This window comes from Aquarana catesbeiana, linkage group LG12, assembly GCF_042186555.1.
Source record: "Aquarana catesbeiana isolate 2022-GZ linkage group LG12, ASM4218655v1, whole genome shotgun sequence".
Lineage (NCBI taxonomy): Eukaryota > Metazoa > Chordata > Amphibia > Anura > Ranidae > Aquarana > Aquarana catesbeiana.
The window spans coordinates 42,774,724-42,793,869 of record NC_133335.1 but is presented as its reverse complement, the minus strand read 5'-3'; the positions used below and the strand labels follow the sequence as shown (position 1 = coordinate 42,793,869).

Below are 19,146 nucleotides of genomic sequence, written 5' to 3'. Positions count from 1 at the left end.
TGTGTTTGTTTACTGAAGAAAGCGGTTTTGTTTTTTGGACTGTTTACAAGTTCATTAAAGACTATCACTTTTACAAGTGGCTGGTGGTGACCCTGAGCTCCCATATCACAAATACTATCAACGAATTACTGAACTCTCATCCTTCTTTGCCATAGTGATCATCCCTCTGAGCATGTAATTAGGATTGTTACCTTTTTTTTATGTTTCCTTTAGAGCTGCAGGATTCTGGAAAAAATGAGAATCACAATTTTTTGTGGAAATGCCGGATTAAGATTGTGTGGGGTTGAATCGAGATCAAGATCTTTTAACGATTAATCGTTCAGCTCTAGTTTCTTCTCTTTTTTTTGCCACTTTTTCCCCACCTTCTCCTACCCTTCCTCCTTTTCTGCCCCACCCCCCCTTTCTTCTCTTCCCCTTCTTTTCCTCCTACCGCCTCCTTTCCTCCCTTCTACTTCATTCCTACTTTTACCTAAAAAAAATGTGTCTAGAAACACTTTAACGAGTTCCATGCTACTGAGTTTCTACTGTGGATAATAAATTAAAATGTAAAAATCCAATTGGTTGCTTAGATAGAGATGCTTTTCTTTCGAACATTTTGCCCTTATAATGTCTACCCCTTATCTCTTCTGTCATCTGATTTGATTCATTTGAAGTCATACAAATATGCAATGCAGAAAATGCACTATCACCAACAGCCAGATTACAACAAAAATACACACTGACCACCCACAAGGCTACTTTTTCACATAACAAATCTTATTAAAATTTTGTAACGTTTAATGACTTCACCTGCCTCATTTTTGTCTTTTACTAGAGCAGGTCAAACATTTACAAGTGACTGCACTGTGGTGAAAAATTTACAGACATGGCCTGAGATGTTAATAAAAACACATTAAGAGAAATGGGAAAGGGGATGTCCAGACATAAGCACAAAGAGTGATTTGCAGACTAAAGCCAATAACTGAAAAACTCCAGCAGTGTGGCCCATTTTTTGTTGTTGTGGTAATAGATGTTTCACCATGTGTTAATGCCACTCAAAGTAATGCACTAATACAATGCACCTGCACTGAAGCACATATACCATGTTTGGTGGTGTGCTGTGTTGAAAAAAATGTGCATATCTGATTTTGTCTGCCTTTGTGGTGCCATATTAATCTATTCAAATTAATTGATTGCCTTAGCACAGTCCATGTTAACACAGCACAGAATGGGTTTACACCCGGCCTCACCGATCCAACTTTTCTTTTGCAAGCCCCACAGAGACTCCTGAGAGCTTCCCAGTTTTTGCAGTCTTCCGGCTGGATCCCTGTGGAGACTGTGCTCCCTGGACGAGCTCCTCTAATATTAGATCACTGGAGGACTATTCAGTTATCATACTTTCTCGGCTCATTGCCTAAACCGGCACTATTCACTCGAAAACTTCACTCTTTTGAGGAACTATGTTTGGTGGAGGGCCCGATTCGGGGTTCACTTTCTATCTCCTACAAATCCTTGTTGGAACTTCATGCTGCTTAGGATCCCCTGTATCTGGCAAAATGGGAGAGGGACGTGAGAGTTACATTTTCGGAACCCCAAAAAGAACGCATACTCTTCTTTGCACAGAAGTCTTCTTTATGTAGCAAATATCAGGAGACCACATATAAAATAATTACACACGGGTATGGAACCCCATCAGTCCCGGCAAAGATATTCCCCAAACAAACGTATTGCTGTTGGCACTGTGGTCTTCACCCGGGAGCTATCTTGCACATCTTCTGGGAATGCCCTGTGCTCAAAACTTTTTAGGAACCAGTCCTCAAACTCATATATCATTTTACAGACATTTCCCTACAGGATGACCCGACTGCGGTTCTACTTAACTTTACCCCTTTTTCAAAGAAGCGTTATCATAAATCCCTTCTCAAACATCTTCTTAATGCTGCACGAGTGTGAATTCCACCTCTATGGAAACAACAATCTGTGCCAATGGTGGCTCAGTGGTTTGCAAGGCTGAAGGATATAAAGCAAATGGAAGACTTGACCTCTGTTCTGCAAAATAATTCGAAGGAACATAAGACCAGATGGTTTTATTGGGATCTTTTCCGCTTCTCCAATAAATTTCTACAATACGCATAATTAAGATTATTGCCGGTGAATTTTACTGTCTGACTGGTCCTGATGACCCTGGCTCCCAGGGGATGACACATCTCCCACCTCCTTGCCCCCCCCCCCTTTTTTCCCCCCTCTCTCTCTTTCCTCTAGTACTCTCTCTCCCCTTTGTTTATCTCCGATCTCTATCTGAATTTATGAAACAAAAAAAAAGTGATGTGCGTAGAATCTGGTAGTACACACCATTATAGACTTCCCAAAGTGACTTGGCTGATCTCTCTTTTTCTTCAAAACAAAAAAGATTGCCTCTAACACAGACTGGTTGGCATGGTCACGGCATTCCTATATAAGCATTATTTCTTTCTTGTTGCCACTTTTATATGCCTTACTCTTCCGCAGTACATCTTGTAGTATTGGTTGTGCTAACGATGTTTACTACTGATTTTATGTCGTACGAAGTTACCCTCTTATTGTATCTGTTGTCTTAAATAAAAAATTAAAGAAAAAAAAAACCCAGCACAGCATAAAAATCTGAATGGGCAGTAGTCATCTCAATACAAGCACATTTTTTTTTTAAGTAAAAACTTTTTTTGGTTAGCAAAGGGAAGAAATAAATCATCGTTAAGTTTGTCACCTGTGTGCTACTGGGGAGATTTTCCTTCATGTCCTGCCCTGTAGACACAGCAGGAAGCAAGAAGAAATCTGTCCAAAGTGAGGGAAATCCTCTGCTGGAACATTGCCACACACTTGCTTGTTATTGGTGACAACAGTTATCAGGACAAATAGAAACGGTGAATCTTCCCAGCATGGACACTGATACTACTTCAAAACTAAAAAAAAAAAAAAACAAAAACCTAAAAAGTACTGTTTTTGTGTCTTTCTCATCTCTAATGTCTCACAAAATTTTAGAGATGCATTCTGCAGCTTCTTTCCTGCCCTGAAGGTAAAATAAATTTCTGCTGTAACTGGCTGTCTTAGGTTTGGCTTTCTTTAAATGCTGAGATGAAACAGAACAAAACACTGCATGACATCTAAGTTATGCAACAGAAGCTGATCAGGCAACATAAATTATACTGATAGAATAGCGTTTATTAAGTTAGGTCAATTTTAATTTACCAATCTACTTGTTTTCTTCGTTCCTCCCAAGACCTCCTGCTCTACAGCTCCCTCGTCACCTCCTCCCATGCTTGCCTCCAGGACATTTCCCAAGCCTCTCCTATCCTATGGAACTCCCTACCCTAATCTGTCAGACCATCTCCTACTCTGTCTTCTTTTAGACGATCCCTGAAAACACTTCTCTTCAGAGAAGACCATTCTGCCCCTACAAAACAACTGTGCTTTTATTTTTTCCATCAGATCATCCCTCACAGTTATTACCTTCTGTATCACCTGATCCTCCCGCCTAGATTGTAAGCTTTAACGAGCAGGGCCCTCTGAGTCCTCCTAAAGCGCCGCACAAACTGTTATTGCTGTATAAATCCTGTATTATAATAATAATAACTATAACTAATACCTAACTTGGACAGGCAACAATAAGCTCTTCAGCGCTTTAGTAGTGAACTTAGCATATAAAACATACAAACTGATGTCTGCTACTATCCTCAGCATAGTCTATGAAAGCTCCAGTTAAGTTAGAGGAACTTTACACTTTCTAAGGGCCTCTGGATAAAGACACTGCTGGCTTTAGCGTGTACCTATTAACTGTTTTTTTTATCAATAATATATGCTCAAGAGGAGAGCTGATGGTATGCATGTTGTCAAGGAAGGCTAGGGCTAACAGAATGGGGTATTTGCCCTCCTGGGCACATGCAACTTTCCCATTGAGACATCAGAAACAGTCTCAGCATGTAAAATAGATACCTGCTGCCCGTTCAGACCTGTCATAGCAACTGGTACAGGAAAGTTGTCCAGCAGCAACTTATTTTGTGTGTCTCTGCATTTGGCAAACGTCTTGTTCAGCACATAAAAGTACCGTATTTCACAGTTTACCACCTGTCTTTATAGCATATAGAGTACAGCAAATACGGTATATGTATGTAAAAAAGGTGTTTCAAATAACACCCACCTTTTGCCATGGCCTCCAATTATTGCAAAAACCATGGCACACTTTGGGGTTGATTTACTAAAACTGGAGTGCAAAATCTGGTGCAGCTCTGGATAGAAAACATAGCTGAAGTTAGAAGCCAATTGGCTACTATGCACAGCTGCACCAGATTTTGCTCTCTCTCTAGTTTTTATAAATCAATCACTTTGTGTGCTGCATTTCCTGCAGCCCATAGGTAAGGATCCCTATTATGAAAGGACTAGCTGGGGCGTTTGGTTCCCCAGGTCACGATTCCCAATTCCCAATGTATTTTTTATTTTATACAGTATTGTAAATCAAAATATTAAAAAGTTATTTACAGTAGGTCCAGTTAAAACTAGATGCGTAGAACTGGACAAGCTTGTCATGACCAAATTCTAACAACACTCAGAACCTTAAACTTCACCTTGATGTCATAGTGGAACCTAGTAGCTGTTCCAGATACTGACCCTTTGACCCTGCTCTTCTTGATGTTTCTTCAGCTGTTCCAGCATATCCTGGAATTCCTTTTCCTTTTCTAAGGCTTCTTGCATGGTGGCTTCATTCTGCTCAGCGTAAGCCATGGCTACTACAGCCAGGATAAGGTTGATCAGGTAGAATGACCCTAGGAAAATGATAACCACAAAGAAAACCATATAGGTCTTTCCAGCTGCTCTGAGAGTCTAGAAAAGGAAAGTAGAAAGACATGTGTGAGAAAATTTTCACCCATTACAATTAAATATTTAACATTTGCTCCCATTCAGGACAGTTTGCAGAGTAACATTACATTATTTTGTTTATAAAGAAAGCCTCTCAGATTGTTGTTTATATATGGCTGCTGTAAGAGGCCATTTTCTGACTCCCAGAGATATTTCTAGATCCACACCAGACAACAGCCTTAAAGGGAACCTATGGTCAAGCTATGGACATTAAAAAAAAATAATATTTTCTTAACAGTTCAGTATGTTTTTTTCAAATAGGCCTAACTGACCACTGTAGCTGGCAGCTGCAGGCACTGTGGAGCATTCTTAACGTTCAGAGCAGACACACTTAAGTTCTTGAAGTTGTTTTCTTAGGCTGGTCATACACTTGTAGATTTTTTTTCAAACAATTTTAAAAGATTCCTCCATCTATGCTATACAGTGGGTATGGACGAATCTCCCTTCTGAGCTATTGTACTCTGACAAAGGCCGGCGGTGGCACCTGAAAAGCACCAGTGTTTACATCTGACTGGATGTATCCACTATTCAACCAACAATTTTCCGGCCATCTCCTTGATTGAGGCTGGGTTCATACTATTGCGAATTGGATAAGGGTTTCCCTACATCCAATTTGCATGTCAGGAGATTGTGACCAGCCCTCTATGGAGACGGTTCACACAAACTTCCGGATCGGCTCCGGTGCGAATTGCACAGGAGTCCTGTGCATCTTCTGGTCCATTTCAGGTCCAAATTCATCCAAAAATTGGGACTGAAATCGGATTTGAAACGGTGAACAGGGACGTACTGGACCCCTGCTATGAGCTGCTCCCAGCCGAACCCAGGCTGAAGGGTGTCACCTTCACAAATAAATATCTCTTCTCTTTCTCATGATATCCAAGAAAAATGTGTTTCAGCTGAGTCTTCATACTGTATACCCATTCACTTTTCATAAACCCTAAAAATAATCCAGTCTTATCCCTAGCCTAGTCCTCAACCCTAGCTCAAGCCAAACCTAAAAAAAGGGTATGTGATAACATTTAAACAATCATTACCTTCTCAGCAGCTGCCAATTATACTTTCTCAGAGGACATAGCCTATCTGCTGAGCAAATCTAATCTGCATTCTGGCACACAGCCCTGATTTTGACTTTTTTTTTCCTGAACATCCACGGAGACTCTAACCTACTGGTCTATGGATTGAATTCAATGATCATTCTCATAAATGGGTGCATAACTTATGTTTGGCAGACTTCCAAGTTTTGGATAGATTGAACTATTTTAGACATTGTATAATACTAGTAACTTCACGCCATGCTGTGAAAGTTGTCTGCCACATGCTTTTTCTCATTTATGTTTTGTGTTACTAATTTTACACATTCTATTTCTTTCAAAGTGTGAAAATCATTTTTGTAAAAAGGTAGTTTATTATAAAACAGAAAGTGATAAACTCCACTCATGTGTAGCTTGTAGAGGAATGAGACAGCCTACCAGCTGGAAGAGGTTCTCCCAGTAGTCTTGGGTCATCAACCTGAACAGCGCCAAGAAAGCCCAACTGAAGGAGTCATAGCTGGTATAACCATAATTTGGATTCCTTCCAGTTTTCATACACACATAGCTTTCTGGGCATTTCCTGTTGATAAAAGGCACCAGAGTAAATTATTCTGGTTAGCTCTCCATCTACCAGCATCTGCGCTCTTATAAGTCTTTTCAAAAGGAATAAATATAAAGAACAAACAACTACAATTTGTACATTTTGTGGCTTGCTGCTGTCCACTTCAGGTTTTCTACGTTAGTCTTCTGCCCCTGAATACCTTCAGGAAAATAAAAGTCATAGATATGTGTGGTTTACCATAGCAAGTGCAAGACCAATGCCCTAGTCCTAGAAATTAGCATGGTGGAATAAGGAACCATTGCAAAATTTGAGAGAAAATCTCCTAGACAACTGATGTGTTAACAAGTGTCCCCGTTGGAGGATTTCCCCTCTGTTCCAGTTCTGGTGACAACTCAAAATATAAAATTTCTCATCACTTTGACTTCCAGTGTCAGGCATCATCACCATTACAAATTAAAAGGGAAATTCCCCCTGATCAGGGACACAGACAGCAATAAACACATGCCAGAGGTTTTAACATTTACTTGCTCCAAAAACTAAAAAGAAAAGTTTTGGCTTTGCATGCATTTTTTATTTATTTACAAAACTTACAAGTAGGAACTTAAAAAAGTACCATAAGGCCAGTCCTCAGAGAACCCCACTGAGCGAAAAGCAGACTAATAGGATGGCTTGGAGTCAGGTCATTTTAGAGTAAGATCACACGTCGCCACTAATTAGTGGGAATGCTTCAGCAGTCCCACTGCATTTTTTTTATTAGTGGGAATGCTTCAGCAGTCCCACTATTGTTATTCATTTTTATTTATTTTTAATTTTAATTTCTATTATTATCCCGTACGTTTTTTGGCTCTGCGTAACTTCTGCATACTTTCAGCTATTGAAACCATTCAACTTTTAAAATGTTCAGCTCTTTCAGCTAATGGTGGGGCGTCTTCAACTTTTTTTCTACTATTTATACTTTTTAAAATATTAAGCTTTTTAACACTTTTTTAAACATGGAAGTGAATAAGAGCATGCTTCAAATCCTTAAAATCTTCTTCTGCTCCCAAAAGTTTCAGCGCCTTCATACTTTCATCTACAGATGCCAAACAAACTTTAAAATGTTCACAAAATATTCAGCTATCTGGCTATATCTTTTCAGTTTGATATCTTTTACAGTTTTTGTGAAAAAGCTGTTTAAGTTTAGTGATCATTTCAGGAAATTTTAATCTATTAAACAGAGTGTGTATTGGGCTGCTTAGAGTGGATGATGTCATAGCTTGAGCACTGAGCCTTAAAAAAATTATCTTAGTTCCTTCCCTATAAATTGCTCTCACGCCCACAAGATCTACTTGTCTTACACAATTTATACATCAAAATGTAGGTATTTCTGTTTAGTTTCAGGCAATGTGCTCAGTTTTGTGATACGCCTTTTACTTTTGGCTGGTTGAGCTTCCAAATGACAAGAGTTCTACACTTTCTTCCATTGACTGTCCTGTATAAAATTCTTCACATTTCCCAGTGAAACGCACCGCCAACTTTTTTTTTAAATCGCTGCCCACATGCCCACATTTTTAAGTTTATCAACATAAATTTTATACCGATACGTTCACAAAGGCCATGTGTCTGTAACGGTGAAGTCGCTGTTTCGATAGCATGTACTGTTGTGGATTTATTAAGGCTTGTTTGAAGGGTTCTCTCTCTCATTAGGTGTGGGGATTAATGATCAAAAAGCTTTTCAAAAAACCTTTAAATATTCCACATCTTTCATACATTAGTGGTGTTGTTAAACTTTTTTATTGAAATTCATGTTTATTTTAAAACCATTCCTACTTTTCCAACTATTCTCACTTCTTCAACTTTTTCTTACGGATTTAAGCTATTCATCCAGTTAGCTTTAGCAATTCAGCATTCAGCTGTTTTCACTTTATCTGTTAATAGGTTTTCAGCGTCAGAAACCTTGGCGTCTACTTACTATAAATATTAACATTACTTGTATTTAATAGAACTTTGCATGGCATTATCATGGCTAATAAGATGTATAACAGCAGCAAAGGGTTTGCATCCTTACCCAGGAACTAAAGCTCAACTACAACCAACATCTTTTATTTTAAGCTTAATAAAGATGAGAAGAGTAATGCCCCGTACACACGGTTGGATTTTCCGATGGGAAATGTTCTATGGGAGCTTGTTGACGGAAATTCCGACCGCGTGTAGGCTCCATCGAACATTTTCCATCGGAATTTCCGACACACAAAATTTGAGATCTGGATCTCAAATTTTACAACAACAAAAGCCGTTGTTGGAAATTCCGATCGTGTGTACACAATTCCGACGCACAAAGTTCCACGCATGCTCGGAATCAAGCAGAAGAGCCGCACTGGCTATTGAACTTCATTTTTCTCGGCTCATCGTACGTGTTGTACGTCGCCGCGTTCTTGATGTTCGGAATTTCCAACAAGATTTGTGTGACCGTGTGTATGCAAGACAAGTTTGAGCCAACATCCGTCGGAAAAAAAACATGGATTTTTTTGTCGGAAAGTCCGATCATGTGTACTGGGCATTAGTGTACGTTTTTATTTCTGTCCATGTCCCTATTAGATAGGTTTTCCTTCCTGTCATTCTGACACTGATGGGAAAATCTCTCACAGGGACCCAGAAAAAAAGAAAAACACATGTTTAAAATGTCTGATTTATTGCTATCTGTACCTTCAAGGCAACACCCTCCCCTTTCATTCCTTACATACACTATACTGTCAAAAGTATTGGGACACCTGTTTTTACACGCACATGAACTTTAATTCATGTTCAGCTCATAATTAGAGCGGAGACTGTGAGCCAGGTCTTCTCGTCCAACATCAGTACCTGACCTCACAAATGCACTTCTGTAAGAATGGCCAAACATTCCCATAGACACACTCCTAAACCTTGTGGACAGCCTTTCCAGAAGAGTTGAATCTGTTATAGCTACAAAGGGTGGGCCAACTCAGTTTTGAACCCTACAGACTAATGCCCCGTACACACGATCGGACATTGATCGGACATTCCGACAACAAAATCCATGGATTTTTTCCAACGGATGTTGGCTCAAACTTGTCTTGCATACACACGGTCACACAAATCTTGACGGAAATTCCAAACGTCAAGAACACGGTGACATACAACATGTATGACGAGCCGAGAAAAATGAAGTTCAATAGCCAGTGCGGCTCTTCTGCTTGATTCCGAGCATGCGTGGAACTTTGTGCGTCGGAATTGTGTACACACGATCGGAATTTAAGACAACGGATTTTGTTGTGGGAAAATTTGAGATCCAGCTCTCAAATTTTGTGTGACGGAAATTCCGATGGAAAATGTCCGAAGGAGGAATTTCTGACAACAAGCTCCCATCGTCGGAAAATCCGCCCGTGTGTACAGGGCATAAGACTGGAATGTCACTAAAGTTCACGTGCGTGAAAAGGCAGGCGTCCCAATACTTTTGGTAATATAGTGTAGGTGTAACAGGGATAGGAAGTCAGGGCAAATCTCCTCAAATATTAGATATTTTCCACTCTATCAAAAATATCCTCCCGTTAAAGCATGCCCTCTCTATTCCTGTTATAGTGACAACTCAATATTTCAAGCTTTCTGTTCCACTGACATATATCACAATGACAAATCAAAGGGGAAATCCCCCCCAGCAGGGACACAGACAGCAGTAAAAACATGACAGAGTCTTTAACATTTCCTCACTCCAAAAACTACAGCATAGTACACACCAATAGTTTTTTTTCGTTCAACCTACTAGGGTTGAACGAAAAAAAAACTGACAGCTCCGGAGGAGTCTCCCCTGCTGTGCTATTGTATTCTGTATTTCAATGTTTTTATTGAACGAATCCAGTAATAACAAAAGTAGCAGTTAAACAGAGGTCACCTCTCGAACTGTCACAATGCCAGACACATGAATGGAGAAAATATGATCAAGACAAAATAACATAGTCCAATAATATAAGGGAACAAACAATAATCATGGAATGTTCTTAGATAAATCTGCTAAGATTAGGAAGTCTAACAGATAGCATCAGGAAGTAATAAACATATACTCTATCTACTAGAGAACTATTCTAATCAATAGTCAAATTTGTAATAAAGTACAGGAACCTGTGTATGGCATGGGGGGGGTAGCGGAATAGTGGATAAGGGGGTAAGGGGAAACAAGGAATCCTTGTACCAATTCCTGATAATATCTGCAAAATCAAAAAACTTTAATAAAGCTCTAAAGGTAACCCAACATATATTTGAGTTAAACAACATAAGAAAAAGGGGGAGGGAGAAGAAAAGTAGAAGAGAAGAAAAAGGAGTAAGAGAGGAAGGTCAGCCCAGAGCTCATTAGGGAACCAAAATATAACGGATCCATAGGTCCCATATTTGTTCTGTGTTCTGACAGGGGGATGGCCCTCCTGTTAGAACTCTCCGGTCAGCGTTCTCAGCCATTGGCTTAAAGAGCTAATCGGGAGCTGAACGACAGACCGTTTTCGGTCATGCCCCTTCGACAGAAGCCGGCTTCTGTCGGACCGGCTGCAGTACACACGGGCTGAATGTCGGGCAGTTTCTATTGAATTGGCCGATGCTGCCCGACATTCAGCCCATGTGTACTAGGCTTGAAAGGAAAAGAAATATTAGATCTTTTTGATTTCATAAACAAATGTCTGACGTTAGGCTCCAAGTCAAAGAAACATCATGAGACTTTATGAATGTGTCTGCAGGAAGTACTATAATTGTATTGATTTGTAACAACCAGATAAAAACTTGAATGGAAAATAACTGGAGAATGAATGTTCAAAGGCAACCAGTAAGGACAGAAATATTGGAGCCGTCACTGACAGGTTTTTGGAGGTGCAATTTCCAGAACCGTCATCCTTACCTTCACCTAATGAGTTATGCACCTTAAACAGGCATCCGATCAATAAGCGGTAAAGTACATCTTGTATGCATTTACTTGTTTTAGGCCAAAGACTTACTATGTATAAAAGAAGAGATAAGAATGAAAGGTCTGGAGTCTCCACCTTCAGAAACATGTCAGCAATAGCCACTCCTGGATTTTTTGGCCGATTCATTTTTAAGCTGAATGGTTGCTACTGGGCTGTAAAAACTGACACATTTCTGCCTTTGTTTATTTATTAAAATTAATGTAAAAAAAGATTATTCTGTTTTCCATAGCAACCTAATTAGAACCCCAGCCAGGTATTTTGCTGTCCGTGTCCCCATTAGAAAGATTCACTTTTTCTTTTACCTGGTGACCATTGTCCCTGGGACTTACAGTGAATGAAAATCTAAAGTTTTAAATTGCGCTGGAAAAGGAATAGAGGGGAAATCTTCCAATGTGGATAAGTGTTCTGGTGATAACTGTTTGAGAGCCATTCCCTCTATTAATAAAGAGTAAGTAAAGGTTTTTAACTATTCAAAATTTGGCTATAGATACAATTTAAAGGCTGGGTTCATAATGAATGCACATGTTTTTGCAGGGGGAAAAAATGTGCATTTATGATTATTATTTTTTATTTTTACAGGAGCCTGCAAAGCATTGCACCCACAATCAGTGAATCGTGGATGCAATGTCAGGCTACTGCACACTCTTCCTCCAGCCTTCTGACTGTATATCTATATGGAATTTCATGGAGGAAGTGTCATTGGACAACGAATGTGCTAATGACCGCACTCGTAGTCCATTAAAGAACCACAAGGCCGCAAGTCATGGTGGCAGATGGGATTTCTAGCTTATTCATTCACAGATCTCTGTGAATGAATGATGTGGATGTGTGGGTGAAGCCCCACACAGCCGTGCTGATTTTAAATGTGACAGAGAAGAACCCCTGCCTGCTGTCTAGGGGAATAGGGGGGTGAGGGCTCTGGGGATGGGAAGTAGGTGATTAGGAACTTGTTACACCCTAAATATGGCTGTAACATGTAACACATTCCTAAAGGTGAGCCTTTAATAAGTTCCTTGTCTCATAGTTATCCAGGCTTTAAGTTGCAATACCATCACATGCACAAAAACACATCACTCACCCACTGTCACTGCTGTTGCCGCACAGAAGAGCATCAAGTGCTCCATCAAGAAAGTAAAAATTTGCTATGTGCAAAAAAAAAAAAAAGACATACAATAAGTTATCACATCCTATTGACCAACAATGCATGTTCAATAAAAGTGTAGTGATATATAGCAAGCCACTATATCTGGCTGTAGCCTTACACTCATCATTGAGGTAGTGATCCCAATCTATGGAGACATTGGTATACATGTCAGGGTCGTCATACAAGGTGAAGTTGCTGTCAGATACCATGGAACTTATTGTTACATTTCTGTAATATTCGTAAGCCTCCTCTGAAGGTGGCCAGCGCACACACTTTTGCCTCAGATTTCCCATAAACAATTGGAGGCCAATTAGTGCAAAGACGGCTAGACAGAAGACAGTCAAAATCATGACATCTGCCAACTTTTTCACTGACTGAATGAGGGCGCCAACAATGGTCTTCAAGCCTAGAACAGAAAGAGTGAAACTTTTGTTACTGTCATGGCATCAATTCATCTCATCGAGCCCTGTTACGCCAAAATCTTGGACAGCGTAAGGCTTTAGATCTATGAAGTATGAGAATGGATAATTCTAAAACATTACCATTTACTTTCCTTGACACCAGCCCATTAAAGTAACCTAATGTTTTCCATCACATGTACTAAACTCAGGTTAGTCTAGTCAGTGGTGGTCAACTTTCTTGATATAGGGTCCTCAAGTGTGGCCCCAACATCTCCAAAGGTCTGCACATAACATTCAGTGAATATACAGTGGGGACAGAAGTATTCAGACCCCCTTCAATGTTTCACTCTTTGTTATATTGCAGCCATTTGCTAAAATCATTTCAGTTCATTTTTTTTTCCTCATTAATGTACACACAGCACCCAATATTGACAGAAAACACAGAATTGTTGACATTTTTGCATATTTATTAAAAAAGAAAAAATGAAATATCACATGGTCCTAAGTATTCAGACCCTTTGCTCAGTATTTAGTAGAAGCACCATTTTGATCTAATACAGCCATGAGTCTTTTTGGGAAAGATTTTTCACACCTGGATTTGGGGATCCTCTGCCATTCCTCCTTGCAGATTCTCTCCAGTTCTGTCAGGTTGGATGGTAAACGTTGGTGAACAGCCATTTTTAGGTCTCTCCAGAGATGCTCAATTGGGTTTAAGTCAGGGCTCTGGCTGGGCCATTCAAGAACAGTCACGCTGTTGTTGTGAAGCCACTCCTTCGTTATTTTAGCTGTGTGCTTAGGGTCATTGTCTTGTTGGAAGGTAAACCTTCGGCCCAGTCTGAGGTCCTGAGCACTCTCGAGAAGGTTTTTGTCCAGGATATCCCTGTACTTGGCCGCTGCATTCATCTTTCCCTCAATTGCAACCAGTCGTCCTGTCCCTGCAGCTGAAAAACACCCCCACAGCATGATGCTGCCACCACCATGCTTCACTGTTGGGACTGTATTGGACAGGTGATGAGCAGTGCCTGGTTTTCTCCACACATACCGCTTAGAATTAAGGCCAAAAAGTTCTATCTTGGTCTCATCAGACCAGAGAATCTTATTTCTCACCATCTTGGAGTCCTTTGGGTGTTTTTTAGTAAACTCCATGCAGGCTTTCATGTGTCTTGCACTAAGGAGAGGCTTCCGTCGGGCCACTCTGCCATAAAGCCCCGCCTGGTGGAGGGCTGCAGTGATGGTTGACTTTCTACAACTTTCTCCCATCTCCCGACTGCATCTCTGGAGCTCAGCCACAGTGATCTTTGGGTTCTTCTTTACCTCTCTCACCAAGGCTCGTCTCCCCCGATAGCTCAGTTTGGCTGGACAGCCAGCTCTAGGAAGAGTTCTGGTTGTCCCAAACGTCTTCCATTTAAGGATTATGGAGGCCACTGTGCTCTTAGGAACCTTAAGTGCATCAGAATTTTTTTGTAATCTTGGCCAGATCTGTGCCTTGCCACAATTCTGTCTCTGAGCCCTTCAGGCAGTTCCTTTGACCTCATGATTCTCATTTGCTCTGACATGCACTGTGAGCTGTAAGGTCTTATATAGACAGGTGTGTGGCTTTCCTAATCAAGTCCAATCAGTATAATCAAACACAGCTGGACTCAAATGAAGGTGTAGAACCATCTCAAGGATGATCAGAAGAAATGGACAACACCTGAATTAAATATATGAGTATCAAAGCAAAGGCTCTGAATACTTAGGACCATGTGATATTTCAGTTTTTCTTTTTTAATAAATCTGCAAAACTGTCAACAATTCTGTGTTTTTCTGTCAATATGGGGTGCTGTGTGTACATTAATGAGGAAAAAAAATGAACTTAAATGATTTTAGCAAATGGCTGCAATATAACAAAGAGTGAAAAATTTAAAGGGGTCTGAATACTTTCCGTCCCCACTGTACATTTTCAGAGACAGTAGACACACAACAAGATATAGTCAAAGAATATGGGCATGATACAAGAGATGGTCAGAGACACTGGACATAATACAGGATATGGTCAGAGATTGCAGACAAAATACAAGAGATGGTCAGGGGTCAGAAACTACAGGCAAGCTGCAGGAGACTGTCAGAGACTGAAAATAGTATGAGTTGCTGGAGACTAGAGACATGCTTCAGGAGACAGTCATGAAATGGGGACATATTACATGAGGCTGCTATTTATTATTATTTGGGCACTGTTTCCACAATTCAGATCCTCTACAAGGCTGAGCTCAAAGCAAATATAAAATACATAATGCAATCAAATGTGCTGAAAGGGAGAGGAGGAGAGCAGATTGAGCAGAGAAATTACATCATCAGTCTGCTGCTACTTCCTGACTGTCTAATAAACAGATTGAGTGGGGGCCAGGTAGTATTTCTTAGCTTTAACAGAAAAAATAGGGTCATTTTTCTGGGTGTGTTGTTTGATACACCTCCACCTCAAATCTCTTGCATGAATGGACAGAAATGCTCCTTGTTTGTATCTGTATATTTAGATGTTTGCATGGAGTTTAGCTTTAAACTTGCAATTATGTCGTGGAAAAGGAAGAGCTACATGGATTGCCTTCTATGCAGCTAGATCCAAATTATTTACACTAGATGGCAGAATTAATTGTTCCTAGCTCCCATCGGTCATCTCTATTGCCAAACCATTTGGAAAGGCTCCCTGATGCAGAGCCATAGAAGAAAAAACCTAAGCCTAGGTTTCCTGTTTAGCTATTCCCACAGACAAAGCATATGTGCTGTATGGCTACAATGTAAGACTTTGAAATTCCTGACATCTTGCTAACTAAAATGGACAAGGACATGATCTAATTAAGGGTTATGAACAAGAAGAGTAAGGTTACTGGGGGTCAGGGAAGTAAGGAAACAAACATCAACAACACTGTAAATGATACTGGAGACACTCGCGCAGGAGGTGCGAATCTGTGAAATTGAGACCGACTGCTCTTTGTTAACAATCTAATGACAAAAGCTTTCCTGCTATTTCAAAGTCTTTTAGTAAAGACATTTAAGGACAAGACATTTATTTCAACACAAAATTGGATATGAATAATAGAAACATCAAGGTGTGAAGAAGAATACCAAATACCGGTAATTACAATAGGACCTGGCAAACCTTATCAACTATTCAGCCATGGTGATTAAAAATAGAAGTTTGATACCTTTGCCCTGAGTTCATTGAGGGACACCGCTTGATAGTGAGCAACCTAGGGTTATCCAAAAGCAGTCCAAACAGAGGGAGGGCATATCTAAACAACACAGGTGAACTAACCTACCAAAAAAAAAACCCAAGGCAAAAAAAGAGAAAAAGAAGAAATGGCCTCTTGCAGAACCTTCCTACAGAAACTAGCTACTGCAAAGGCAGAATATAGGATTCGGGAGGCTGGTCTACAGTTTTCTATGTGCCTAGCGTAATTTCCTCTATAGGCAGCAGTATAACACTAGGCTGCTTTCTATTATGCTGTGTCCCTCAATAGACAATAGAGAAATACGTTTCAGAGGAAGCCTATATCTCTAATATTCTGAAATTAGTTTTATACTCTGTACCCATTAGTCTCAGAAGCATGAACATGGCCTAACCAGCTCTCCACACAATTGGTGCAAAAATACGAAAAGAAAAGCTGGTAGATGTGGAACAGAAATTGTTTTAGCTAGGCGCAATATTAGTACCTACCTTTTCTTTCTATGTAGCACCCTGATGTTTAGGCAGGGTTGCTCCTAAATTTACCTGCCAGGTATAACTACCATGGCCCATTGTTAGAGATCAATTGATTCCACCCTAGTCTAGTCTTCAAGTCTTCAAGTCTTCACTTTTCTCTTTTGCCGCTAGGTGGCTAGGTACCTTGTGACATTAGATAAGACATGGGCAAAGCAAGGACAGATTAGGAGTATATGGGGTATCTCAGCCAATGGGCCGGGGCTTTCTTAAATCGGCTGGACGGCTGTCTGGGTGAATGTGTGTTGTACTGCCTGGGCTGTTAGGCCGGAGTTTGGGCCTATCCCGGGCACATCTGGCTGCTAGGCTGTCTGAGGGCCTATCCAGATGCAAGAGAGCCGCATAGGGTTGGGATTGCGGCTTGCAGTCCAAACAGGAGTGCCGGTTCTCCTGGCTGGAGAACCTCTCGTGGTCGGAGGTAGAGGGGAAGCTTTCGCCACTAAGGGACCATACACCTTATTACCAGGGACTGCACTGAGTAGCTGAAGCATGTACCGGAGCAGTATTCTCACCAATCAGGAAAGGTGAAGAATCAGGAAACTTCAGCGGGTGTCAAGCCAGCGGAGGTGATGCTTGCAGAGCAGCCTTGTGTGTCAAGCCAGGGACTGAGCAGGCCAGTGGGGTGAAGCTTGATAAGTATCTGGAGTGCCAAGCTTGGGACCCAGCAGAGAAGCGGGGGTGACGCTTGAGTAAGATACAGTGAAGATTGGAAGAGCTCAAGAGATCAAGAGATTCAGTGGCAGTGAATCAGATAGTCTAGTGAGAGAGAGACTGGGAGCTCAGTGGGTTGAAGAACTACAAGAAGTGATTGTAGTGGAAGTGACAGAACTGGTACACCTTGTGTTAGAAACTGTTAAAGACTGTTGCTACAGGAGACAGCATTGCTACATATGTAGCTGTGGTGTCTTGCTGGATGCCTTTCCCTGCATGGCTGTCTACCTATGGAAGTCTCGGAGTCTGCCAATTAACATTGCAACTACCTAAGGGTGTCCTGGTACTAACCCTCTCTCCCAATGTTCTGTTCAAGAGAAAAAAAATCTCTTTGCATTCAAGAAGTGTCTGGCGCCCATGAATCTAACTTGCATTACAACCACCATGCCTTGTAAAACCACTCTGTATTGAAGGATGTCAGCAGTTCTTGGCTCTGAATGTTCTCATTAGACTAGAGGAGGCCCGGGACCTTGCTACATCTACATAGCAGATAAAGAATAATGATAATGAAACCAGATATGACTAGATTTTTAAAACTATGATCATATCATGCATATTACTCTATAGCTCAGCTTAGCAACAGATATGGCTCATCATGATTTCACACCAATATAATCTTTAGCGAAAACTGAGCTAAAAAAAACACTGGAAAGAAGTTTCTCTTTATCTAAGGCCTATGCAGAGTACACTTTAAAGGCAAATTTAAAAGCAAAAAAACAACTTGCCAATAGTGTCCTTGAAAATAAAGTGCCCATTTTAATATATGCTTCAACAGTTTTCAATCACTCCTTCATTTCTTCCAACAGTTTCATAAATAGATCAACACAGTGCACACCCCAATAGATAAGCACTCACCAGCTAATATGGTTCACACCTGTGCATTTTATGTGCAAGTGTGTCAAAAAAGAAATCTTGCTTGGTACACGTTTGATGCATTTTCATGAAAATATAGGGTTCAATAGTAACTCACCTAAAATGCCCCAAATTTGATGCAGTCGTAGTCTGGTTAAAACTCACGTTTTAGCTGCATTCATTCTCTCATTACTCCTCTCCCCTGCTCCATTTTGTCAATTGCAATTCAGCAGAAAGAAGGGAGAAGAGGCTAGCGTAGCATAAAAACTTTGAAAATGTTAAAAAAAAAAATCTATATAAAAAGAATTCACATTCCCATGTGATATACAGAACTCTTTAAGAAACACTTTATTTGACACCGCTACCTCCATGGAGCAGATGTACCAAGATTTCTGGTTGAATGTAAGGACATCTCAGACTGTTCCCATACAAAATGTTTAATCAAAAAACAACTTCCTCAGGAGTGGTGTCTGTGCCTCCTCTTTCCTTTCACAGTTAATCCTTCAGTCTCCCAACATTATTTATCCAGTGGAAGAAACCTTCCGATCATTTGAAATTGTATTTTCTTTCTGTAATTATTGCAATTTCCACCATTTTGGTGGATTCAGCTAAACATGAGTTTTGACCGATTAAGGGATAAGTGGTCAATATCATCAGGTGAGTGATTATCCCATAGGGGGTGCACTGTGGTGAACAATTCATGATATTGGTGGAAGACACAGAGGATTCATTTAAGTTGTTAAATCGCGTTTTGCACTGGCCACCTATTTGAAAGGACACGGTTTTGTAAGATGATAAATTGTTTCAGAGTGAATGCTTATTGATGACATGCACCGTTTTATTTGTACTTGTATATATGGTTTTCAGTAGATTAGGATTGTAACAATTCCAGTG

The 19,146-nt window shown here is 40.4% G+C and overlaps 1 protein-coding gene across 3 annotated transcripts in view; it reads right to left on the bottom strand.

The window, feature by feature from the left end:
• LOC141114139 (sodium channel protein type 4 subunit alpha-like) overlaps window positions 1-19,146 on the bottom strand; it is a 210,110-nt gene that overhangs the window by 82,117 nt on the left and 108,847 nt on the right. For all 3 annotated transcript variants that reach the window (XM_073607645.1, XM_073607644.1, XM_073607643.1), the window contains 4 exons: window positions 12,671-12,958; window positions 12,487-12,550; window positions 6,339-6,480; window positions 4,621-4,833 (listed from right to left, as the gene is read on the bottom strand). In XM_073607645.1, the coding sequence (XP_073463746.1) occupies window positions 4,621-4,833; window positions 6,339-6,480; window positions 12,487-12,550; window positions 12,671-12,958 (707 nt within the window). The remainder of the gene's footprint in view (window positions 1-4,620; window positions 4,834-6,338; window positions 6,481-12,486; window positions 12,551-12,670; window positions 12,959-19,146) is intronic.